Source organism: Ambystoma mexicanum, chromosome 2q, assembly GCF_040938575.1.
Source record: "Ambystoma mexicanum isolate Mex_15411 chromosome 2q, UKY_AmexF1_1, whole genome shotgun sequence".
Lineage (NCBI taxonomy): Eukaryota > Metazoa > Chordata > Amphibia > Caudata > Ambystomatidae > Ambystoma > Ambystoma mexicanum.
The window spans coordinates 130,366,218-130,385,958 of NC_090924.1; the positions used below are offsets into that span (position 1 = coordinate 130,366,218).

Below are 19,741 nucleotides of genomic sequence, written 5' to 3' on the forward strand. Positions count from 1 at the left end.
GGACCCTAGGAGTTTCAATGTCCTCCCAGCTTCCGGACCTCCCAGACACACTGGCGCTAGCGGGCGGGCTTCCTAATGGTAGCTCTTACCGGGAATACCAGCCCAATCCTCTGCACAGGAGATACCTCCTCCACGGCACCCTTCAACAACAGTGCTCTGTTCTTCCTAGAGCTCCTGTCCCGGGTTGGATTGGGGACAGTCTGTCCGGTGATTGTTACAAATGGCAGACAATAACCCAGCTGAAGAGCCTAGGCATCGGAGGTAATTCCCCACCACTGGAGCAAATGCTCTGTTAACCCTCCTCCAACTGTTCCTCTGTGAGAGGGGAAAATCAAAGCGGCTTCGGAGGTTGGGTCGCCGCTGACACTGCCTGTTGATGTCTAGAAGCCCCTCTGCCCCTTCTGGAGTGTGAGAAAAGCTTCTGCTCTTGCCTGGCCGGTGGGAGCTTCGCTCTCCTGCCACAAGGAGCATGTCTCCTGTAGCCCGAGCCTTATAGGCGTAGCTAAATGCAGGATTGGCCGGCTGTGCTGCTAGGCCTAAGGACTTTTCAGCGATTTTGGATTCCTTAAATTTTTCTAAGGAATTGTCAGCTTTCTGGCCGAATAGAAGATTGCCCTCGAAGGGCATGTCCAGAAGCTTGACTTGGACACTAGGCGAAAAATCAGAGGTTTTTAAATAGGCCTGTCTTCTTAGTGTTATGGCTGACACCATAGATCGGCCCACACAGTCGGCGATGTCCAGGCCTGTTCGCAGCGACTGTCTGGCCACCTCTTTCCCATCCTCCACTAGCTGTAGGAAATCCTTGTGCATTTCTCCTTCTGGGACATACTGAGCAGCATTTTCAACTGCTGTCCAATGACCCACGGAGGACTTGGTAAAACTCCTTGCCACATTTGTGGCTTTTAGGGCCATGCTTCCTGAAGCGAATGGGATCGCGTAAGGATTTGGGTTGCATTTTGAAAGGAGCGAGCAGGACTCCCTCCCCTCCCCAACTCCTCCCCCCTGCCCAGCCTCCTCCCCCCCAGGTTCAAAGGAAGGCTCAAGAGAAAGGGCAAGCCTCCGTGAGTTGGTGAATAAAGAAAACTGCCACCATTGTCGGTCAGTGGTGACCCATGTGTCCTTTAGAGCAGCCATGACAGACAGCAGCTTGCGTGTAAAACTCACGAAAAGTCGGAAGAAAATATCCACTGCCACCGGCCACTCAGACTTGCCATTGTAACTAGAAAGTTACAGGAGAAGTGAGAAAAGGAATACTACTGGTAACATTAAGTTGTCACATGAATATAAAAGAAAAACAAAGAGGGAAGCTCGGAGGCGCCTAGCAACACTGCAGAGAAGATTCTGTGTGTCATAGAAAAAGATGGAGGAAAGCAGATTCCATAAAAGTTGACCAAAAAGGGTTCGCAGAGTCCGAGAAAAAGAATGAGTGAGTGCGCAAAAAAGTTCCTACTCACTCAGGAAAGTTAAAAAAAAAAAAGAAATAGTCCAGCAAAAACTACTAGGGGATGGACTAAGTGGGGAGAATTACACACAATATGGAGATTCTACCTAACACACCCCTCTAATCTAATCACCTTGGGATTGTTTCACACCCTTCCAAAGTGCGCTTTTACTTTTAAGAGTAGCATCATTTATTTCCCTATGCCTCTCATTTCTCATACATTTCAGTAAGTGTGTGGAGTATTTCTGACCTTTTATGTCCACATCTGGGATTTCTATCCTTCAACACTTTCCAGTTCCCTCTCGTTTTCGACATTGCACATATTCCCTTTGCCAAAGCCCTGTGAAACAGCAGAGTACGGCCTAACCCCATTCGACACCGCACAAGCCAGCAAGTCTGCAGATGACGGCATCACCCAATCCAACACCATACAAGCCAAAGACAATCAGAGAGAGGAACGGACTACAGGGCACGACGACATTCAGATACCCCACCTGGTGCACTGGGTGACAAAACAGCAGCGGGACAGATCCCCAGCCTGTGTAACGATAGCGTCATAACTGACACAGGGGTACATGCGCAGCCCAGTAAATCCCTGAGAAATACCAAATTGAGACAATCGAGGAAACCCAGAATGTAATTGTGTAAGGCTGTTTTGGACACCTAGCGGGAGCAACATGTTCGTGGCCAGCATGTTACTGATATAAAATGGGGCTCGAACAGGCACGTAGCGAGGCATTATGGCGGGTAGTTCCAATAGAGACAGAGAAAGGGTGCGGGTCACTTCTTTAAACTCACGTCAAATGTGAACTTGCGGCGTGTGCCATTGGCCCAAACGGAAGCACAACAGTATAAAAGGAGACAATACTGATACTTTGTGTCTTTCCTGTTTCCATCAAAGGAGCAAGCCTACGAAGGACTGTAGGCAGAGGACTGTCACTGGGCTTATTATACCACGAAAAAGCAAGAACCGGGGAAGGCATCCCTATCGAAGTTGATGCGCAAAAGAAGGACCCCTGATCTGATGTTTGTTAGAACCTGAATAAAAGGACCTTTTTCTTTTCTCATACAAGCTTCCTTGCCTCCTCATTATAAGCACGCCCAAATTATTTTTTCATATATTTGAGAGGGGGTGTGTTTCCTACACTATTTGCTCTGAATGACTTGGAAGGAAGCAGAAGTGTTGATGCACGTATTTGCTTTTGACACAAACTAGCCAGAAGTCTTTAAGAATGCAACGTTCTATTTTTATTCTTGTGCGTTTTAAAAGTCTTCAAAGGTTTTTACTCATCTTTAAATTGATAGTCTGTCCGATATTCTAGCTAAAGCTTACAATAATGAAACCAACTTAAACTGCACACTTGCATCGATTTTACAAAGCCCAAAGCAGAGTGTGCTACATATATAATTTCTTTTATTGACCATTTGTCGTTGTTGAATTGTAAAGTATTGATGGACAAACAATGTGTCTAATAACCTATTCTTTATTTTATTTGTAGCCTGGTTGTGTCTTCCACATCCAACTGAAGGCAGAAGGCAATGATCATATTGAAAGAGCTCTGCCACAGTATCGTCCAATTGAGGTAAACACACACACACACTTTCGTTCTTGAAATAAATATTTTTGTACTAGGTGAAATGCTTCTGCAATGACAATAAGAAAAACATTTGCTACCTGCCAAATTCTACAACAGAGAAGTTTTCAAAAAGGCATGTTGTAATTGAATTTAACCAGATGTGTTACTTTAAATTCCATCACTGGCAATCCTGCACTATGGGGGAAGGCACCCTGGATCCCAGAAGGTGTAATGGAAGTGCTGCCATCCTTGTTTGTGCTTTTCTGTGCCATCTTGCATAGGAACCTAGGATAGTCGAGCTGTGTTTGTGGAATCAGTTTCTTCTGTTGCTTGATTCCTCAACATGACTAAGGGATTTATGAGGTGTGGTTCCTGTCAGAGGGGCATGACTCTCATTGATTAAGTAACAAAACCAGTGATTTTCAATAGTTCCTTCTTGCATGGTGTGTGATTTAAAGTTGGTTCAACTTCCAACCAGCGTTTCACTCTTACATCCCTCTGTTAGGGAGTTTTACTGAAGTCCACCTACAGTAGAACCAGAGAAGACTCACTCTCGGATGCACAGGGCTCCAAAAGGTGTGTTAACTAGGGCTGAACAGCCAGGCTTCATCTAGGAGGGAGAAGGGCTCTAGTAGAGTACAAAGACCATTGAGCACACTTGCAGTCAAGAAAACCCACACTATAGTTATATAAAATTATGCTTCTCTGGCATGGGGTCTTGCATGGATTCGCATACACGTGAATATTCCCCGTTGTCAGGCTGGAAATCCTCTGTAAAAATAAAGCAGTTTTTTCGAGGGGATTGGGTCCTCCAACGTATTCCATATCTATGACAGGTAATCACCACAGCTGTGCTGCTTCGGAAAATGTCCTGCGTCAATGACGTCGATACGCTGTCCTCGAAGGCCTCTGTCGAGCCGACGTCACCAGATGTTCTAAATAGGATGCATGACGCCCGTAGCCTCAGTTCCGTTTTTTCCGCGAACGTGTTCGCTTCGGAGATCTCGGCGCGCCTCGGTTCTTCTGAGTTCTGTTCTTTCGGTTCTTCGTTCGTTGTGAAGATTTCCATGATGTCTTTGTCGTCTTCCACCCCGCAGCCGGGTTTTAAGAAGTGTCGGGACTGCGGTCCAAGATGTCCTTGACGGACCAGCACAACGCCTGCCTCTGGTGCCTCAGTGAGGGCCACGACACGGATGATTGTGTAGACTGCCAGTCGCTTACGTCGAAGGCCTTGCAGGAGCATAAGAAGAAGCTTTCTGTTGGTAAGGTGGCCAATCCTCGGAAGTCGAGATCCGCTGGGCTTTCGACTGACGATTCGAGGGGTGACTCTCCACATCGTCGTCGTCGTCAGTCCGGGGGTTCTCGGTCCCGGGGTTCTCGGTCCCGGAGTAGGTCCTGCCATTCCTCTGCCTCTTCGAGGCACTCACGGAAGCGCCGTCATCGGTCGCCTTCCCCGTCCTCGTCCGTTCATTTTGGCAGGAGATGATACCGATTTTTCTGTCGCAGGGCTCCGTTCCATCTGCGCCGTGGAAAGACGCCTGCCGTGACCGTGCTAGAGCCGCCACTCGCACTTCTTCGGGCTCGGGTGGTCGGCGCGATCATCCAGCACCTTCGAGGTCTCGATCGGAAAAGGTGGATTGCTCTAGACATGCCCGCTCCAGGTCCCGGTCCTCGACGCCCTCGAGACCGTCGGAGCCTGTGAGGTCTTTGAAGAAGACATCGACACTTTCGGCGCGAGGTCGTCGAGGGACTCTCGCGAGGCTACGCCTCCGAGGAAGCTGTCAACACCATCGGCGCCCAGGCTGTCGAAAGACATGCTCGGGGCTCTGCCCTCGGACTGTTGAAGCCTTCAGCGCCACGCTCGACGGCGATTCCATCGACGCCTTTTGAGGCTGCTTTGTCGGAGGATCCGTGGCACGGTGGAACCCCCTAGAAAGGCTCTGGCCAAGTCTAAAAATGTCTGTCCCTTTTTCTGTGCCCCCATTCCAGCCTCTGGATTATATTTCTGAGGTGGAGGAAGGGTCTGAGGAAGGAGCTTTGGTTCCTGCTGAGGTACCTGACGAGATTTTGTCTGGTCATAGCCAGCTTGAAGACCTGCGGCAGTCGTTGCACAACACCAGTGGTTTGGACACCTCTCCGGAGATGGAATTCGGTAGGCCTGAGCCTGGCACCCACGCCGAGTCCTCGTACTGGCGCCTTATGTCAAGGGTAACGGAATACTTGGGGTGGTCTGCGCCACCAGTGGATTTTCTGCAGGATGACCTTACGGATATCATTGACCAAGGTCCACCAACTGACCCGGTACTGCCGTTCCATATGGCCTTGCAGAGAAGGGTGCCAGCGGCTTGGACTGCTCCGAAGAGTCTCCCGGCAGTGAGCAAGTCTTTGCCGAAGAAATATCGTCCAGCCAGTAACGATCCCAGCTACTTGACTACTTGACAGGCGTCGTCCCCTACCATCCCTCGTGATAGGGACGACAAACGTTTTGATGGCTGGGCGAAGAAAGTGTTTTCTTCAGGGGGTATGGCTTAACAGGCAGCCAACTCTGTGTGTGCCTTAGCACGTTTCACTCATACTCTGGAATTGTCTCTTTGGCGGCTGAACACATTACCGAAGGGGAGTAACGGGATGGCGTTCTTGCTCTTGTTCAGGATGGCAAGGATGCCATGTGTGAATCCGTTCGGTCGGGTCTGGACATGGCAGATAGCGTCTGCCGGTCCATGGCGGTGAGCACCGTAATGCGCAGATTTGTGTGGTTCCGGAAGTCGGGGTTTGCTCCTGATGTACAAGCCTGGCTCCTCAACATGCCCTTTAATGGTGAACATCTTTTTGGCAGCAAGGCTGACGAGAGCCTTGAGAGGTTGCAGACGTCTAAAGCTGCAGCAAAGTCGGTGACCGCTGCAGTTTGCCAACCTCCGCCTTTTGGTCCTAGGGGACAACAATGGAGGGGAGGGTCCTTTCGATATTACTCATCTTTTGGTAGATCGAGGGGAGCTGCAAGTCAAAGGGGCAACCGTCAGAGTATCAGAGGTGGAAAGCAGGGTACTCGAGGTGCCAAGGCTGCTAGGGAAGTTGAGGCTTTACCCTCAGGCAATGCCGCAGCTGCTTCAGCTCAGTCATGAGGCCATGTCCCATGGTTCGCCGGTTGGGGGAAGGCTGGCGCAGCATCTTGTAGAATGGCGTGCCATTACTTCAGATGTGTGGGTTCTGGAGATCATAGCCCACGGCTACTGTCTTACTTTCCGGCAGAGGCCTCGCGACAATCCACCAGGGAATCTCTTTGAAGAGTCTGGATCCGCTCCTTGCGCAGGAAATACAATCCCTGCTGGAGAAAGGGACCATAGAACTGGTGCCTGTAGTGGCGAGGAACAAGGGATGGTATTCCCCTTATTTTTTGATTTCCAAGAAGGACGGGGGATTGAGACCCATCATGGACTTGCGCGGTTTGAACAAGCTCCTCAGGAAGGACAAGTTCAAGATGGTTACTCTTTCTCAAGTCCTCCAAGCCCTTCAACTTCAGGACTGGTTGGTATCTCTTGACCTCAAGGGCACTTACTTTCATGTGCCGATTCATCCCAAGCACAAGAAGTACCTGAGGTTCGCGGTTGGTGATTCGCACTTTCAGTTTCAGGTCCTGCCGTTCGGATTGACCTCCACCCTGAGGGTTTTCACCAAGCTCATGGTGGTGGTGGCAGCGTATCTCAGGAAAGGGGGGGATTCACGTCTACCCCTACCTGGACGATTGGTTGATCAGGGCGCGCTCTCCCGAGCAAGTCCTGGATCATCTGTCGGTCACCTGCCACTCCCTCCACAAGCTGGGCTTCTCCCTCAACTTAAAGAAGAAGTCCCATCTGACACCAATTCAGAGGCTCCAGTATATCGGAGCAGTGCTTGACACGTCCCTGGGGAATGGCTCATCACATTCATGGCATCCTGTATTCTTCTGGTGCCAGAGCCCAGGTTGCGGATGAGATCTCTGCAATGGGCTCTCAAGATGCAGTGGTCACAGTCCTCCGGCAGGATGTCGGACCCTGTTCAGGTGCCGCCCTCGGTCGTCCAGGACCTTCTGTGGTGGACCGTCAAAGGCAATCTGATGAGTGGGACTCCATTTTGGCTACTCTGGCCAGAGGTGACGATCGTGACGGACGCATCCCTCACGTGATGGGGAGCTCATGCCAACGAGTTGACAGTCAGTGGTCGTTGGTCTCCGTCGGAGTCCAGACTCTATATCAATCTGTTGGAGCTGAGGGCCGTCAGGCTTGCCCTGAAGGCTTTTCTGCCGACTCTGCGAGGGAAGAATGTCCTGATTCTGACGTACAACACAGTGGCCATGCACTACCTCAACAAAAGGGGGGGGGGGGGGCAGCGTCACTTTCTCTGTGCAGGGAGGCGATGCAGCTCTGGTTCTGTGCCATCCAGCAGGAAATTTCGATCTCGGCAGTTCATCTGGCCGGAGATGAAAACGAAACGGGGGAAACTCTGAGCAGGCAGAGCGCGATCTCGCACGAGTGGGAGCTGGCTCAGGTGATTCTCCTGGAGATCTTCGCCCTTTGGGGGACCCCACAAGTGGATCTCTTCGCCTCCAGTGTCAACCGGAAGTGCGAAACGTTCTGCTCACGGGAATTTCCTCCAAGAGGATCCATAGGGGACGCGTTCGTGGTGGAGTGGTCCTTCCCACTGCTGTACGCGTTTCCTCCAGTCCCCATCATCCCGCAAGTGCTGCAGAGGTTACGGAGGTTCGGTTCCCAGATGATGCTCATTGCTCCGGCATGGGCCCGTAGAACGTGGTACCCGGACCTTCTCAACTTGTCCATCTGCCCTCCACGTCGTCTTCCCTACTGAGACGATCTGCTCTCACGGGATGGGGGGGGGTCAGGTTCTCCATCCACAGGTCAGATCCCTCAACCTTCATGCTTGGCTTCTAAAAGGTTGCGGTATAACGATTGGGACCTCTCCCTGAAGACGTGATGGAGGTGTTGCTTTCTGCCAGACGGCCTGCAACAAAGTCCTTGTACCGTTGCCGTTGGAGAAAGTTCTGCGACTGGTGCAGGGTTAAGAATGTGGATCCTTTTTCATGTGACATTCCTGTGGTTCTGTCTTTTTTGCTTTCTTTAGCCCACAAGGACCTGCAAGTGGGTACCATTAAAGGTTACCTGGCGGCGCTGTCCATATTTAAGCGCTCGTCTGAGGAGTGTTCTTATTTCAAAATTCCTTTAATTTCTCAGTTTCTGAAAGGGCTCACTAATGTGTTTCCACCATCACCTTTTCAGGTGCCCGGTTGGTATTTGAATCTTGTTGTAAAATTCCTAATGGGTGCTCCATTTGAGCCTTTACATTACTGTCCTGTGAGACTGTTAACCCTTAAAACTGTATTTTTGGTTGCGTTTACTTCCGCTCGCAGAGTGAGTGAGTTGCAGGTGTTTCATAAGGACAGGGTTGTCCTTAGAGTCCGTCCTTCGTTTCTTCCGAAAGTTGTATCGGAATTTCATTTAAGCCAGAAGGTCATTCTTCCGGCATTCTATCCTCCTCCGCATCCTGGTAAGGACGAGGAGAGGCTCCATAGGTTGGATCCTAGGAGAGCTTTATGTTTCTACATTTCACGCATGTCCCGGGTCATAGTGGACGATCAGCTCTTTCTTGGTTACGCTGGAAGGCGTTTGGGACAAGCTGTTACTAAGCAGACTTTGTCTAGATGGATTATCTTGCCAATTTCTTAATGTTACTGCTTGGCGGGTAAGGACCCTCCGGTAGGCTTACGGGTCCATTCTATTAGGGGTATGGCTGCCTCTACTGCCCTGCAGAGGGGTGTTCCTATTCGTAACATCTGTGAAGCAGCCACTTGGGCTTCGGTCCATACGTTTGTAAGACACTACTCCCTAGATTCTATCCATGGGCAGGATCTGGCCTTTGGCAAGACGGTCCTTTACTCTGCAATTTGATTGGGCATTCTAAATTTCTAAATTCTTTTCCCTCCTCCATACGTTGGGCCTACTTTGGGAGTCTGTCATAGATATGGAATACGTCGGAGGACCCAATCACCTCTAAGAACAAGTTACTCTCTTACCTGGTAACGTTCTTTCGATGGGATGGTCCGACAACGTATTCCATATCGCTCCCTCCCTACCTGCCCCGCTACAGAATTTCTTATGCGATTGCAGCTTACGTTTCCGCAAGGCTTTCTGTGGTCATACTGGCAGAATATTGGTGCCACACGTTCTGGGAAAAAACTACAACTGAGGCTACGGTCGTCGTGCATTCTACTTATAACATGTGTTGACGTCGGCTCGACGGAGGCCCTCGAGGACAGCGTATCGACGTCATCGACGCAGGACGCAGACGTCGAAAATTTTCCGAAGCAGCACAGCTGAGGTGATTACCTGTCATAGATTTGGAATACGTCGTCGGACCATCCCATAGAAAGACCATTATCAGTTAAGAGAGTAACTTGTTCTTCTTTAAGCTAAAAACTGCTAGTTGCTTCTATAGCCCATCAGTGCCACTTTGGGTCATACTGCCCCAGCCAATGGCACTATTACTCCTAAGCTCCACCTCTAGTGGCAAACAGATTACCGCACATTTTTAGTGTTTCCTGCCTCAAACTGACAACCTTTTGCTTTTTTTTTTGTCTATTTTTGTGAGAATTTGTCCTGATTCTTAATCTTCAGTCATGTTGTGCCTACCGGCGGCGGGGACCCATTGCCGAAGGTGATCCTTAGTCCATTGTCAGATCTCCAACCTGTAGTTTCCATAGGCCCAGGCTTGGGCCTTTGCTTCAACACCATGGCGGACACCACAAAGAAAAGTCTATTCAGGGCCTTTAAGAACTGTGCCCGAAGAACATCTTCATCGAAGATCGGCGCCTCAGATGCCATGATGGGGACGGATGTTCCATTTGCCGGGCCTTCTCTTCCAAGACATGGAAGGACCGCCATCAGAGGTTAGTGGCGTGGATTGAGGAGGGGAAGGCCTCTGACGCAGCTTCAGGGCATAGTCTGCTTCTTCTTCCAGGGCCAGCAGGTCCAAAGAGCGTGCTCCATATGACAAAAAGAGGTTGAGGTCCTTTGAGGATGCGTCCCTGGTGAAGATCCAAAATGAATGAGAAATGATCTCACACTCGACGCCTGTTCGTCGACGGTCACAAGGCTGCAGGACTCTGATTGGAGAGAGGACGGTCTCCGGCTCCGGTGATTAAGCCTGCAAGAAAATTGTTGACGCCATCAGCCAAACACAAGGCCTCATTTTGGGGGAGTCTTCCTAGACGCCTACTGGTAGTAAGACTTCAGTAAGGTATCCCAGTGGTTTGTAGATCTCCAACTCTTAGTATCAGTCAGTACTAACACAGAACCTTAGTAGAGTGGCAGAGCAGTCAGGCTTATCATAAGAGGAAGATGTGAGATGTAGGTAAGTACACGGAACCTTAGTTAGACATGCACACCAAAGAAACTCTTACACGTATAATTGATATAAAATCATATATTTATTATATATACACCAGAATCACTTTAAATACTTCAGAAGTTTATACTAGAACACTTCGGAATACTTGAGAATACACTTCAAAGGACACTTTCACTTTCGTGTTTGTTCGCAGTCACATTTGTAGCAACGTTGGAAAGGGAAAAGAAAATGTTATCGTATTATCGGTTATTACGCACACCTGTGGTTTCTAACAGTTTATACGGTAATACATTTACTCTGTAAACACATATTGGAAAGTTCCTCTAATGTAGGAAAATGGTTAGTTAGTCTAGCATTAACTTGGTTCAAGGTTCTAGAGAGGGTTTCTTTGCACAGCAAGTCTTTTAATTCCAAAACGCAACCCTAGCTAAAGGCTGTTCAGAGTGGGCTCATTCTTCAAAAGCAGCAAAATACAAAGAGTTCCTGAGGATTTCTTCTAGTCTCTAGTGTTGTAGAAGCAGCAAGTTAAAAACTCACAAGGGAGACCTGTAAAAGGACTTGATGAAGGGACACAAGCAGTGGCTTGGGTCGGAGTTAAGAGGGGGGTGACCCTGGACACCTGTGGGTGCACTCCAACGCTCTGGAGCGACGACTTGGAATAAGGTAAAATGTTCGTCCTGCATGCACCGTGGTGTTGCAGCTCTGGACCTGACCCTTTTCTGATGCACCAACAAAGAACAGGGGTCGTCCGGTCAATCTTCACTTCCTGCAGTTCTAGACGAGTTGGATCGGATCTCTTGAGGGTCCTTAAAGGTTCAGCAAAGATTTGGACGGATTCAGCCTTTCCACGATGATGCACTTAAAATGGGCTGCAGGTCTTCTGGTATTGGGGTACTGCAGATCTGGAAACTCCTAGGACCTCGGGTGATGGCTTAAGTCAAAGCTCGCCTTACGACTGGCTGTTCCCACCAGCCAAAGAGGAGGAGACGTCCTTTTCGGAGCTCCTCTGTCTTTTAGACAACAGGGTCAGGACAGCAGTGGTCGCTTCACAGTTTTGCAAAGGGTCTGCAGGTGTATCTGGTTGTCTTCTTCGGTTACTCCAGCTTCCAGTGGTTGACTTTCTTTTCACTCCAGAATCCTCACCTTTTATACACTCAGCATTTTCCAGAAAGGGGCCGTTGGCGGTACAATCTGGACAGCCAGACCCTCTGTGGGAGCTGGTCCTATTCTGGCACTGAGTCAAACAAAGGACAGGGGGGTGGAAGACTCCTCCCCCACTTCCTGCCTGCCCATACACTCTGGAGCCTAGGAGGGGAATACCCAAGGGTTCCCGGCAAAGTTAAAAAAACACGCACACTGACCTCACGCTCCAAGAATTGTAGAAAAAGGGCTAACAAAGAACAACCACACTAGTAATGGTGAAAAAAGAAGGGAGACCCCAAGTTGGTACTTGGGTGCCCCTATTGATCACTACTGGGGCAATGGGCATAGCCTGCGGTATAAAAATTACACAATAGTTGGTAGAATACGTCCACTGCCACCAGCCATAACTAGGAGATTGTCTGTGACTAAAAAGTCATAGAAGTAGAAAGAAGGGGGATACTAGGTATCCCTTTGGCACTCCGCTGAAAGTGGTGTGTGCCAATCTCTCAAACTATAGAATTTCAGTTTTAAGAACTGTAGTTACTTGAGTATACAGAAAAAGAATCTTAAAGGAGGATTCAAAGTGTCCCCAGCAACACTGCCCATAAGGAGCTTTGATGCCTTTATGAGTTATGGAGCAGACCGACTCCATAGTTCTGGTATAATACAAAAAATAGAGTTCCAAAAGTCTGAGCCCACAAGAATGAATGAGTGGAAAAACGCTCCACTCATTCTGCTGCATTTGGTCTGGCATGGATTCATATGCTCATGAGCATTCCCCGTCGTCAGGCTGGGAATCCTCGGTAAAAGAAAAAACAGTTTCAGTTTTGTTTCTAAACGGTCTTTCTCCTATGAACCAATCTCTGAGCTCTGGGTCATACTGCCTCCAGCCAATGACTGCCTTCTACCTAAGCCACTACCCTGGCAGCCTTCTTCAGATTTTTACCACACGTTCAAGTGTTGGGAGTCCTCGTGTTTTGCTCTTCAAGCTTTTCTGTGTTTTTCGCTTTTTGTACTACAAAATTCTATTTTTCGGTCAATTGAGCCCTTGTGCTCCATTGTTCATTCTTCTGATTAACGGGGACCCGTTTTTCAGCATCTTTCATCTCAACTCAAGGGCAGAAATCGTCAGGTGTTCTTCTTGGGGGCTTCCAGAAGTCTTCAGGCCTACACCGCACAAGATCATGTCGGAAGAGAAGAAGGGCGGAGCTTCCCTCTTCAAGCTGTGCACCAGCTGCGGGATGCAGAATGTTTTTTCGGATGATGAGCATTCCCAGTGCCTGTATTGTCCACACCCGGCACATAAAGAAGATTGTGAGCTCTGCCGTGGCTTCACCAAGCGCACGATGAAGGATCGACATGTCTGCTTGGTGGCGTGGCTCAAGACCAAAGCCTCTACCCCGGGTGATTCTCAGGGGCATGCCTCTTCCGGATCCAACCAACCTGAGCGGGCTTCGAAGTCCTTTGAGGGTGCTCATCCGTGGAGGCCCAACACAAGGCCAAGCAGCACGAGCCTGCTTCCGTCGGGGTCGCCGCTTCAGCGGGTCCTGCGACAGTCAGGGCACTTCCGTCGTCACCATCGGCCTCTATCTCCAGCCACCGCTCCAGCTCTTCATCCAAGCAGAAGTCAGCTACCCCAGGGAAGCTGCGGGAAACACTGGATAAGGCCAAACGGGTTAAGGTGTCCGAGCCGCCCTTGAAGGAGAAGGTCAAGTAGGACAAGGGGTCCGAACTACCCGTGAAGCGCCAGGTGGGCCAGGCCAAATCATCCTCCTCGATCGAGTTGGCGGTGGCCTCCCTTTCGAAGGCAAAAGGGGCGGATCCCGTCCAGGGTGCTTCGCCGACAGCCAGAGTGTCTCTCCCAGCCAGGAGAGAGTCTTCGTTCAAGCCGATAGAAAAGACCCCGGAGTAGAGGATGCCGGACCTCAGCCCAAGACCGACCCCCTCGGGACCTGAAGAAAGTGGGGAGGGTGAAGAACTCCAGTGCACAGACATTTCTTCGTCCGAGGAGGATGAGGTTCTTTCCGTCCACACCATCCATGATGGTGACGACAACGATGGAAACGTCGAAGAGATGCCTGACGGCGACTGCGTCGATACCGTTGACTAGGGCGACGACATGGGCGCTGGGCCCAGTGACCCTGTTCCCAGGTGCCCCCTAGGGATTTGTCGCAGGACATCCTCTCGACACTCCACACGCTGGTGTCAGCGATTCAGAGGAGATTGCCGATGGCTCCACCAGCGGCGCCACTGGTAACCCTGTTGACACCGGGGCAGCCCCCGTTTAGCAGGAGGAGACAAACTACGCCTCCATTCCAACCGTTGCTGCCCCCCCCTTCCCCCAGCCGGGACGGCGACAAACATGACAATGGATAAGGATGACGACGCAGGGCTGGGAGATCCTGCATCGTCAAGTGCCGGGGGTTCGCCAGCAGATTCCCCCAGCCGGGGAGCATGGGGGATGCATTTTCATTCACTTGGGAAGGACTGTTTCTGTATGCGTTCCCTCCGTTGCCCCTGCTACTCAGTCAACTCAGACGGAACTGGTGCAGGATGATCCTCATCGCACCAGCGTGGCGAGGCAGATCTGGTACACAGACCTACTCTGCATGTCAGCGTCCCCTCCAGTCAAGCTGTGGTCGCGGATCTTCTCACCGGGGAAGGAGGTGCAATTCACCACAGCCCGGGGTCTCTGCAGCATTAGAGTTTTGGTGGCTACGATCCTCCGGCGGACTGCAAGGAGGTACTTGTCAAGGCCAGGGCATTGTCTACGTTGAAATGCTACAGGCACAAATGGAAGCACTTTGCGACTTGGTGTTGGCTGCAGAAGATTAACCCTCTCAGGGTCACGGTCATTGGCTAAATCGGTACTGGCCCACACCTCCATCAAGGTACATCTAGCGGCTATCTCCCGCTACACCAGGTCTCCGGGACGGTCTTCACTGTGGTTACACCGTCTAGTCAAAGAATTCATCAAAGACTGTTCGGTTCATTCCCGCCGGTGAAGGCTCCGGCCCCGATGTGTGAACTCAATGTGGTGCCGAGTAGGCTCATGGGGCCTCTGTTAGGCAGAAACCTGTGCAGTTCCCTTAGGGACCACTGCAAAAAAGTTTAAGACTACAGGTGTTAGCAGTAAACCCAATTGGTTGCAATCTGTACCACCCAGATTTACCTGGTAGCTGTGGCTGAGCAGTCAGACTTCTCTCAAGAAGAGTTAGGCAGTATATAGAGTATACACATTAGGTACAAAAATACAGTAGCACAAGCAAACACTGACCAGAGCTTTGGTATAAAAGTATATAATTATTTATTTAAAAACACACTTGTAAAAATACACTGGCACTAATATGTCAAGCAAGTTCAAACAGTCACTAGAAATATATACACCTTCCTGATTAATTATTCGACAAGTCTTAGGAAAAGAACACCACTTATTATCAACACAGAGGTGAGCGCTTAACCAAGATGGCACTCCAATAATTATTAAAAAAGGGAGGGAAAAGGCAGAAATAGGGAAACACACAATACCAACATTTTTAAAGAACCACAGCAAGTCAAGAAAGGCAGGGTCTACTGTAGAGCAAAAGGTTCATAGGCCAGGCCCACTCTTGGAGAGAACAAGGCGGAATGTGCCCAAGATAGCACAGTTGAAGTACACTTTAAAAGTCTTTGCAGATAGTTCAAAAAGGAGTTAGATCAGTTCAGAAAAGTTTGTTAACAGGTCCGAGGTCACCCCAGGATGGAGAGTCAAGGATTTACGGGACACCTTGGACGGTCTGTTGCAAGGGAGACCAGGCAGGACACAGTACCTGAAATGGTGAGAAAGCTCCAGTGGGGGCAGTTGTTCCTGGCAGCAGGTGCAAGTCGGTGCCTCGTCCAGGGGAAGAGAAGATCTCGACGTGGAGGAAAGCTGGAGGTCGTTGCCCTGCCAGAGAAGAAACCAGCCGCGGAGTTTCCCGGTTAAAAGGTGCTACCCTTTTATTCGCGGTAGTGGTGAAGCGTGGCTATCCAGCCGCTGGGGTGCTTGGCACGGGCGATTCGACCACGAGACGATCCAGGAAGGCGAAAAGAGGGCGAACTGGTTAACTCCACCAGCTCAAAGGAAGAAGACTCTCCCGGAAGAAGAACTTCTCTGTCGTTGCTTTGGAAAGTGGTGAGTCGGTTCAGCAGGGCTCCACCGGTGGTGGTGTTGTTGCAGGTCGGCTCAGCTTCTCCCTCTTTGGATTCTTTAGGTGACCCTGTGGCGACTTCTGAAGTTCCAGTCCCCAAAGCCCTGCTTTTATGCAGAAAACCCCCATTCATCAGTCCTAGCTGTCACTCAAACATGCTAAGCGGTGAGCCGGGCGGCTCACCACTGGGCCAATCACATAAGTGTGCGACTTGAGTTGCCGAGGCAACTCAGTCCAGGGTGCCTATTCCCCCCCTCCCACACATCCTGTAGACCCAGACAGAGTGGCACCACTTTTGGAGGCTTCTGTGCAGAAGCCCGCCAAAAGTGGAACAAAGGGCTCGACTTGGGTTGGAGTTACAGAGGCGAACACAAACGCCATTTTAAAACCGAGTCCTGGCATAAAGACCCAATCGGGGAATAAATATTAAATAAATAACCCGGCGGTATCTTTAACATTGCACCAAAAAAGTGGTGTGTTTAAAATGAATGGGAAAATCCCATAAGTGGACTATTTTGCGTGGTAACCACTGCCACCAGCCAGAAACTCGACAAGGGGGGGACTGGACAGTGCCCCCTTGAAAAACAGACCCAGGGGCAATCGAATTACCCCTACCAGTACTTCCACGATATGATGGTTTGTACTGGTTCTGTTCACAATTTAAGATTAGTAAAGTCAATGGTGACTTTACATGCCCTGGGAGACAGTAGTCAGTCCCAGGGTCTGGAGTCTATGTTTGGGGGTCACTATGACACCCCTGTGTTACTGTACTGAGGGTGCTGTGTAACACACATACCAAAAGCACATGAAGCCCTAAGGAGTAAAAGACCCCATAGCCCATAAAACACATTACAAAGTCAAAGGACATTCTCAAATCATTGCATTCTTGGTGAGGGACTGTTTGTGATGACACCTGCTGCAGTACCTACGCGCCCCGTTAAATTAAAAGGGTTTGTCCATGAGAGTTGAGGTGATGTTAAAGATCTTGCGTCGCACCAGGTTTAGCTACTACGGAGACTTAGAGTCCCTCCACTCCGTTTGTGACAATATATAATGGTTGTGTTGAGCTATCCCTTGATAGTGCGCTGAAAAATAATGGAATGGCAAGTAGTGATGATTAATCAATTCCTGTTTATTTTTGTGATGTTAGAGCCTTTGTGGATGACACGTGTTTCGGCAGAGCTGCCTTTATCGAATCCAGGCTATATAGATAGCTCATAAGTCACTGCATAATGCAAAGAAGTCCTCGGACATACGGAGGACTTCTTTGTATCAGGAGGGATTCATCCCTGTGAACTTCAGCACCTTTATGCATTATGCAGTGACTTATGAGCTATCTATATAGCCTGGATTCGATAAAGGCAGCTCTGCCGAAACACGTGTCATCCACAAAGGCTCTAACATCACAAAAATAAACAGGAATTGATTAATCATCACTACTTGCCATTCCATTATTTTTCGGCGCACTATCAAGGGATAGCTCAACACAACCATTATACATTCTCAAATCATGCCTAAGAGTGGGAGAAAAGAGTCTCACTTTTAGCAGGAGAAAACATTAAACCCAAAAAATCCAGCAAAGCCGCTGGGGGACTCACTAGGTTTGGGAAATTAGCCTTTACAGAGAATTCTCCCTAACAGGCTCAATTCGAACCTAGGCATTCGGCTCCGCCCAAATTTCAGTCGTTGAAGACCGCTTTCCCCGTGGCCATCACCTCTGCAAGAAGAGTAGTTGAGATCCAGTCCCTATCCTGCAAGCAGCCTTACTTGACTTTCCACGTGACGAGGGTGATGCTGCGGACGCACCCCTCCTAAATGCCCAAGGTTTTGTCAGAATTTCATCTCAGCGAGCCCTTGGTGTTGCCTGCGTTTTTTCTGACGTCTTTGTCGCCGGCTGAAAGGACTTATCACTCGCTGAATGTGGCGAGAGAGCTGAAGTTTTATGTGGCCCGCACAAAGAGTTTCCGGACAACCTCTCAACTTTTTGTAAACTTTGGTCCTGTGAACCATGGGAAGGCCCTTTCCAATGCTTCCATTTCCAGGTGGCTGTCCTGCTGTATCCCTCACTGTCACTGGTTGGCAAACCAACCGTTGCCTGGCCGTCCGAGAGCCCATTCTACCAGAGCGATCGCTGCTACTACTACGGCGTTCCTGTCTGGTGTGCCCCTGCTGGACACTTACAGGTCTTCTACGTGCAGTTCGACGGACATCTTAACGAAAGCCTGGTGAGGAAGTAAGCAATTGCTTCTGTTTAGCCTTGCCACCTCCCGTGGTTGTGCATTTATGTACTGCTGTGTATTCTTTATTCATGAGCATGTGAATCCATGCCAGACCCCATGCTGGAGAAGGAACAAGTTACCTACCTGTAACTGTTGTTCTCCAGCAGGGGTCTGGCATGGATTCACATGCGAACCCTCCAGCCTGCCCCTCTGCATCCTACTGCCACTTTACATGCTACCAAATCTGAAGATGGCTGCCAGAGGTGGGGCTTAGGTAGAGGGTAGTCATTTGCTGGGGGCACTATGACCCAGAGCTCGGTGGTTGGTTGTTAGGAGAAAGACAGTTCAGAAATGAAACTGAAACTGATTTTTTCTTTACCGAGGATTCCCAGCCTGACGACGGGGAATATTCATGAGCATGTGAATCCTTGCCAGACCCATGCGGGAGAACAAGTTACAGGTAAGTAACTTGGTCCTTCTTCAAGAAGTCCCAGATGACACCTTCCCAAACACTCCTGTTCATTTGAGCGTTACTGAACTCAGTGGCAAGTCTATGCCCACCACTCGTCACCATGTCCAAAACTGCCAACATCCAGCAGACGGTCTCCTAATTCCAGAGCGCCCAAACTTTACTAGCCATCGACTTTTTAAGGTTGCCGAGTCTTGTGGCATCCTTGATTTACCTGGTGCCAGAGGCCAGACTGAGAATGAGATCCCATCATTGGACTCTTGGGTCCCATTGATCAGTTTTCTGGCAACAATTCAGGCCTTTTTCAGGTCCCTCGACCAGGGTCGACCTTCTGTGGTGGTCCAGCAAAGTGAACTTGATGGCTGGAGAACCATTTTGGCTTCTATGTGATATTTACGCTTTTTGTTGGTCGCCTACCAAAAAGAATGATTTTATTATTTCTGGCTGATTTTAGGTAACCTCCCCAAAAAATGTAACTATTATAACCCTTCGCCCCCCACCCTCACTGGCAGGATGTCTGTAAAAACAGAGGGTTCCACCCTCTGAACTCCCCTCCTCATCTGCAACGCCCCCACCCAAGCATACCCCTACCACCTAATCACACAACACAACACAGAGACAGACATAAACACACACATAAACACTTACCTTTTCTCCTGCGATGGATCTTCCTCGTTCTTACGTGCCTGCCAGCCCCTGCGCACACTAGTGTGTGGCAGGGGCATGACAGTTTGATTTAGAAGGACCGCTCTGTGCTGTCACAGAACGGTCTTTCTAAATCGATCTTTTTTTTTTTTCTGATCATAATGAAAACACTTTTTCACTTAATACCACATTTTGGCAGCCATGTCCCAAAGTGAGAATTGTGACGGATGCATTACTGAAGGGCTGGGGGGCACACCCAAACAAACTCGCGGAGTGTAGATCGTTGTCCCCAGCATAAGCAAAACTCTTCATAAACCTTTGGAGTTGAGGGTAATCAGACTAGCGCTGATGGCCTTTTGCCAACGATACAGGGAAAGACTGCCCTGATCTTGACAGATATTGGGAAAGATTTTCTTATTGCCCTTTTCGCTCTATATCTATTCCTATGAAACCCCATTTGTTTTGCTTGTTTGGAGCTCTGTCCGGACTTAGGTCAGTAAAGACTTCGGCTTTACTTCCCATGCCTGTGGTGCTCATTCTTGTGGCAAAATGGACTAGACCCTAAGACTTTCAGTACTGACAGACACTATCTCTCTATGGGTTCTTGTATTTTAACAATTGCACCCATCAACTTAGAGAGAAGTGCAGTTGGGATACTTTGTATGCTTTTTACTTTTTAT

At 49.5% G+C, this 19,741-nt stretch overlaps 1 protein-coding gene across 1 annotated transcript in view; it reads left to right on the forward strand.

Annotated features, from left to right (window-relative positions):
• Window positions 1–19,741, forward strand: part of LOC138569235 (BOS complex subunit NOMO1-like) — a 1,101,991-nt gene that overhangs the window by 787,497 nt on the left and 294,753 nt on the right. Inside the window, exon 26 of the mRNA XM_069647049.1 lies at window positions 2,941–3,024. Coding sequence (XP_069503150.1) covers window positions 2,941–3,024 — 84 coding nt within the window. The remainder of the gene's footprint in view (window positions 1–2,940; window positions 3,025–19,741) is intronic.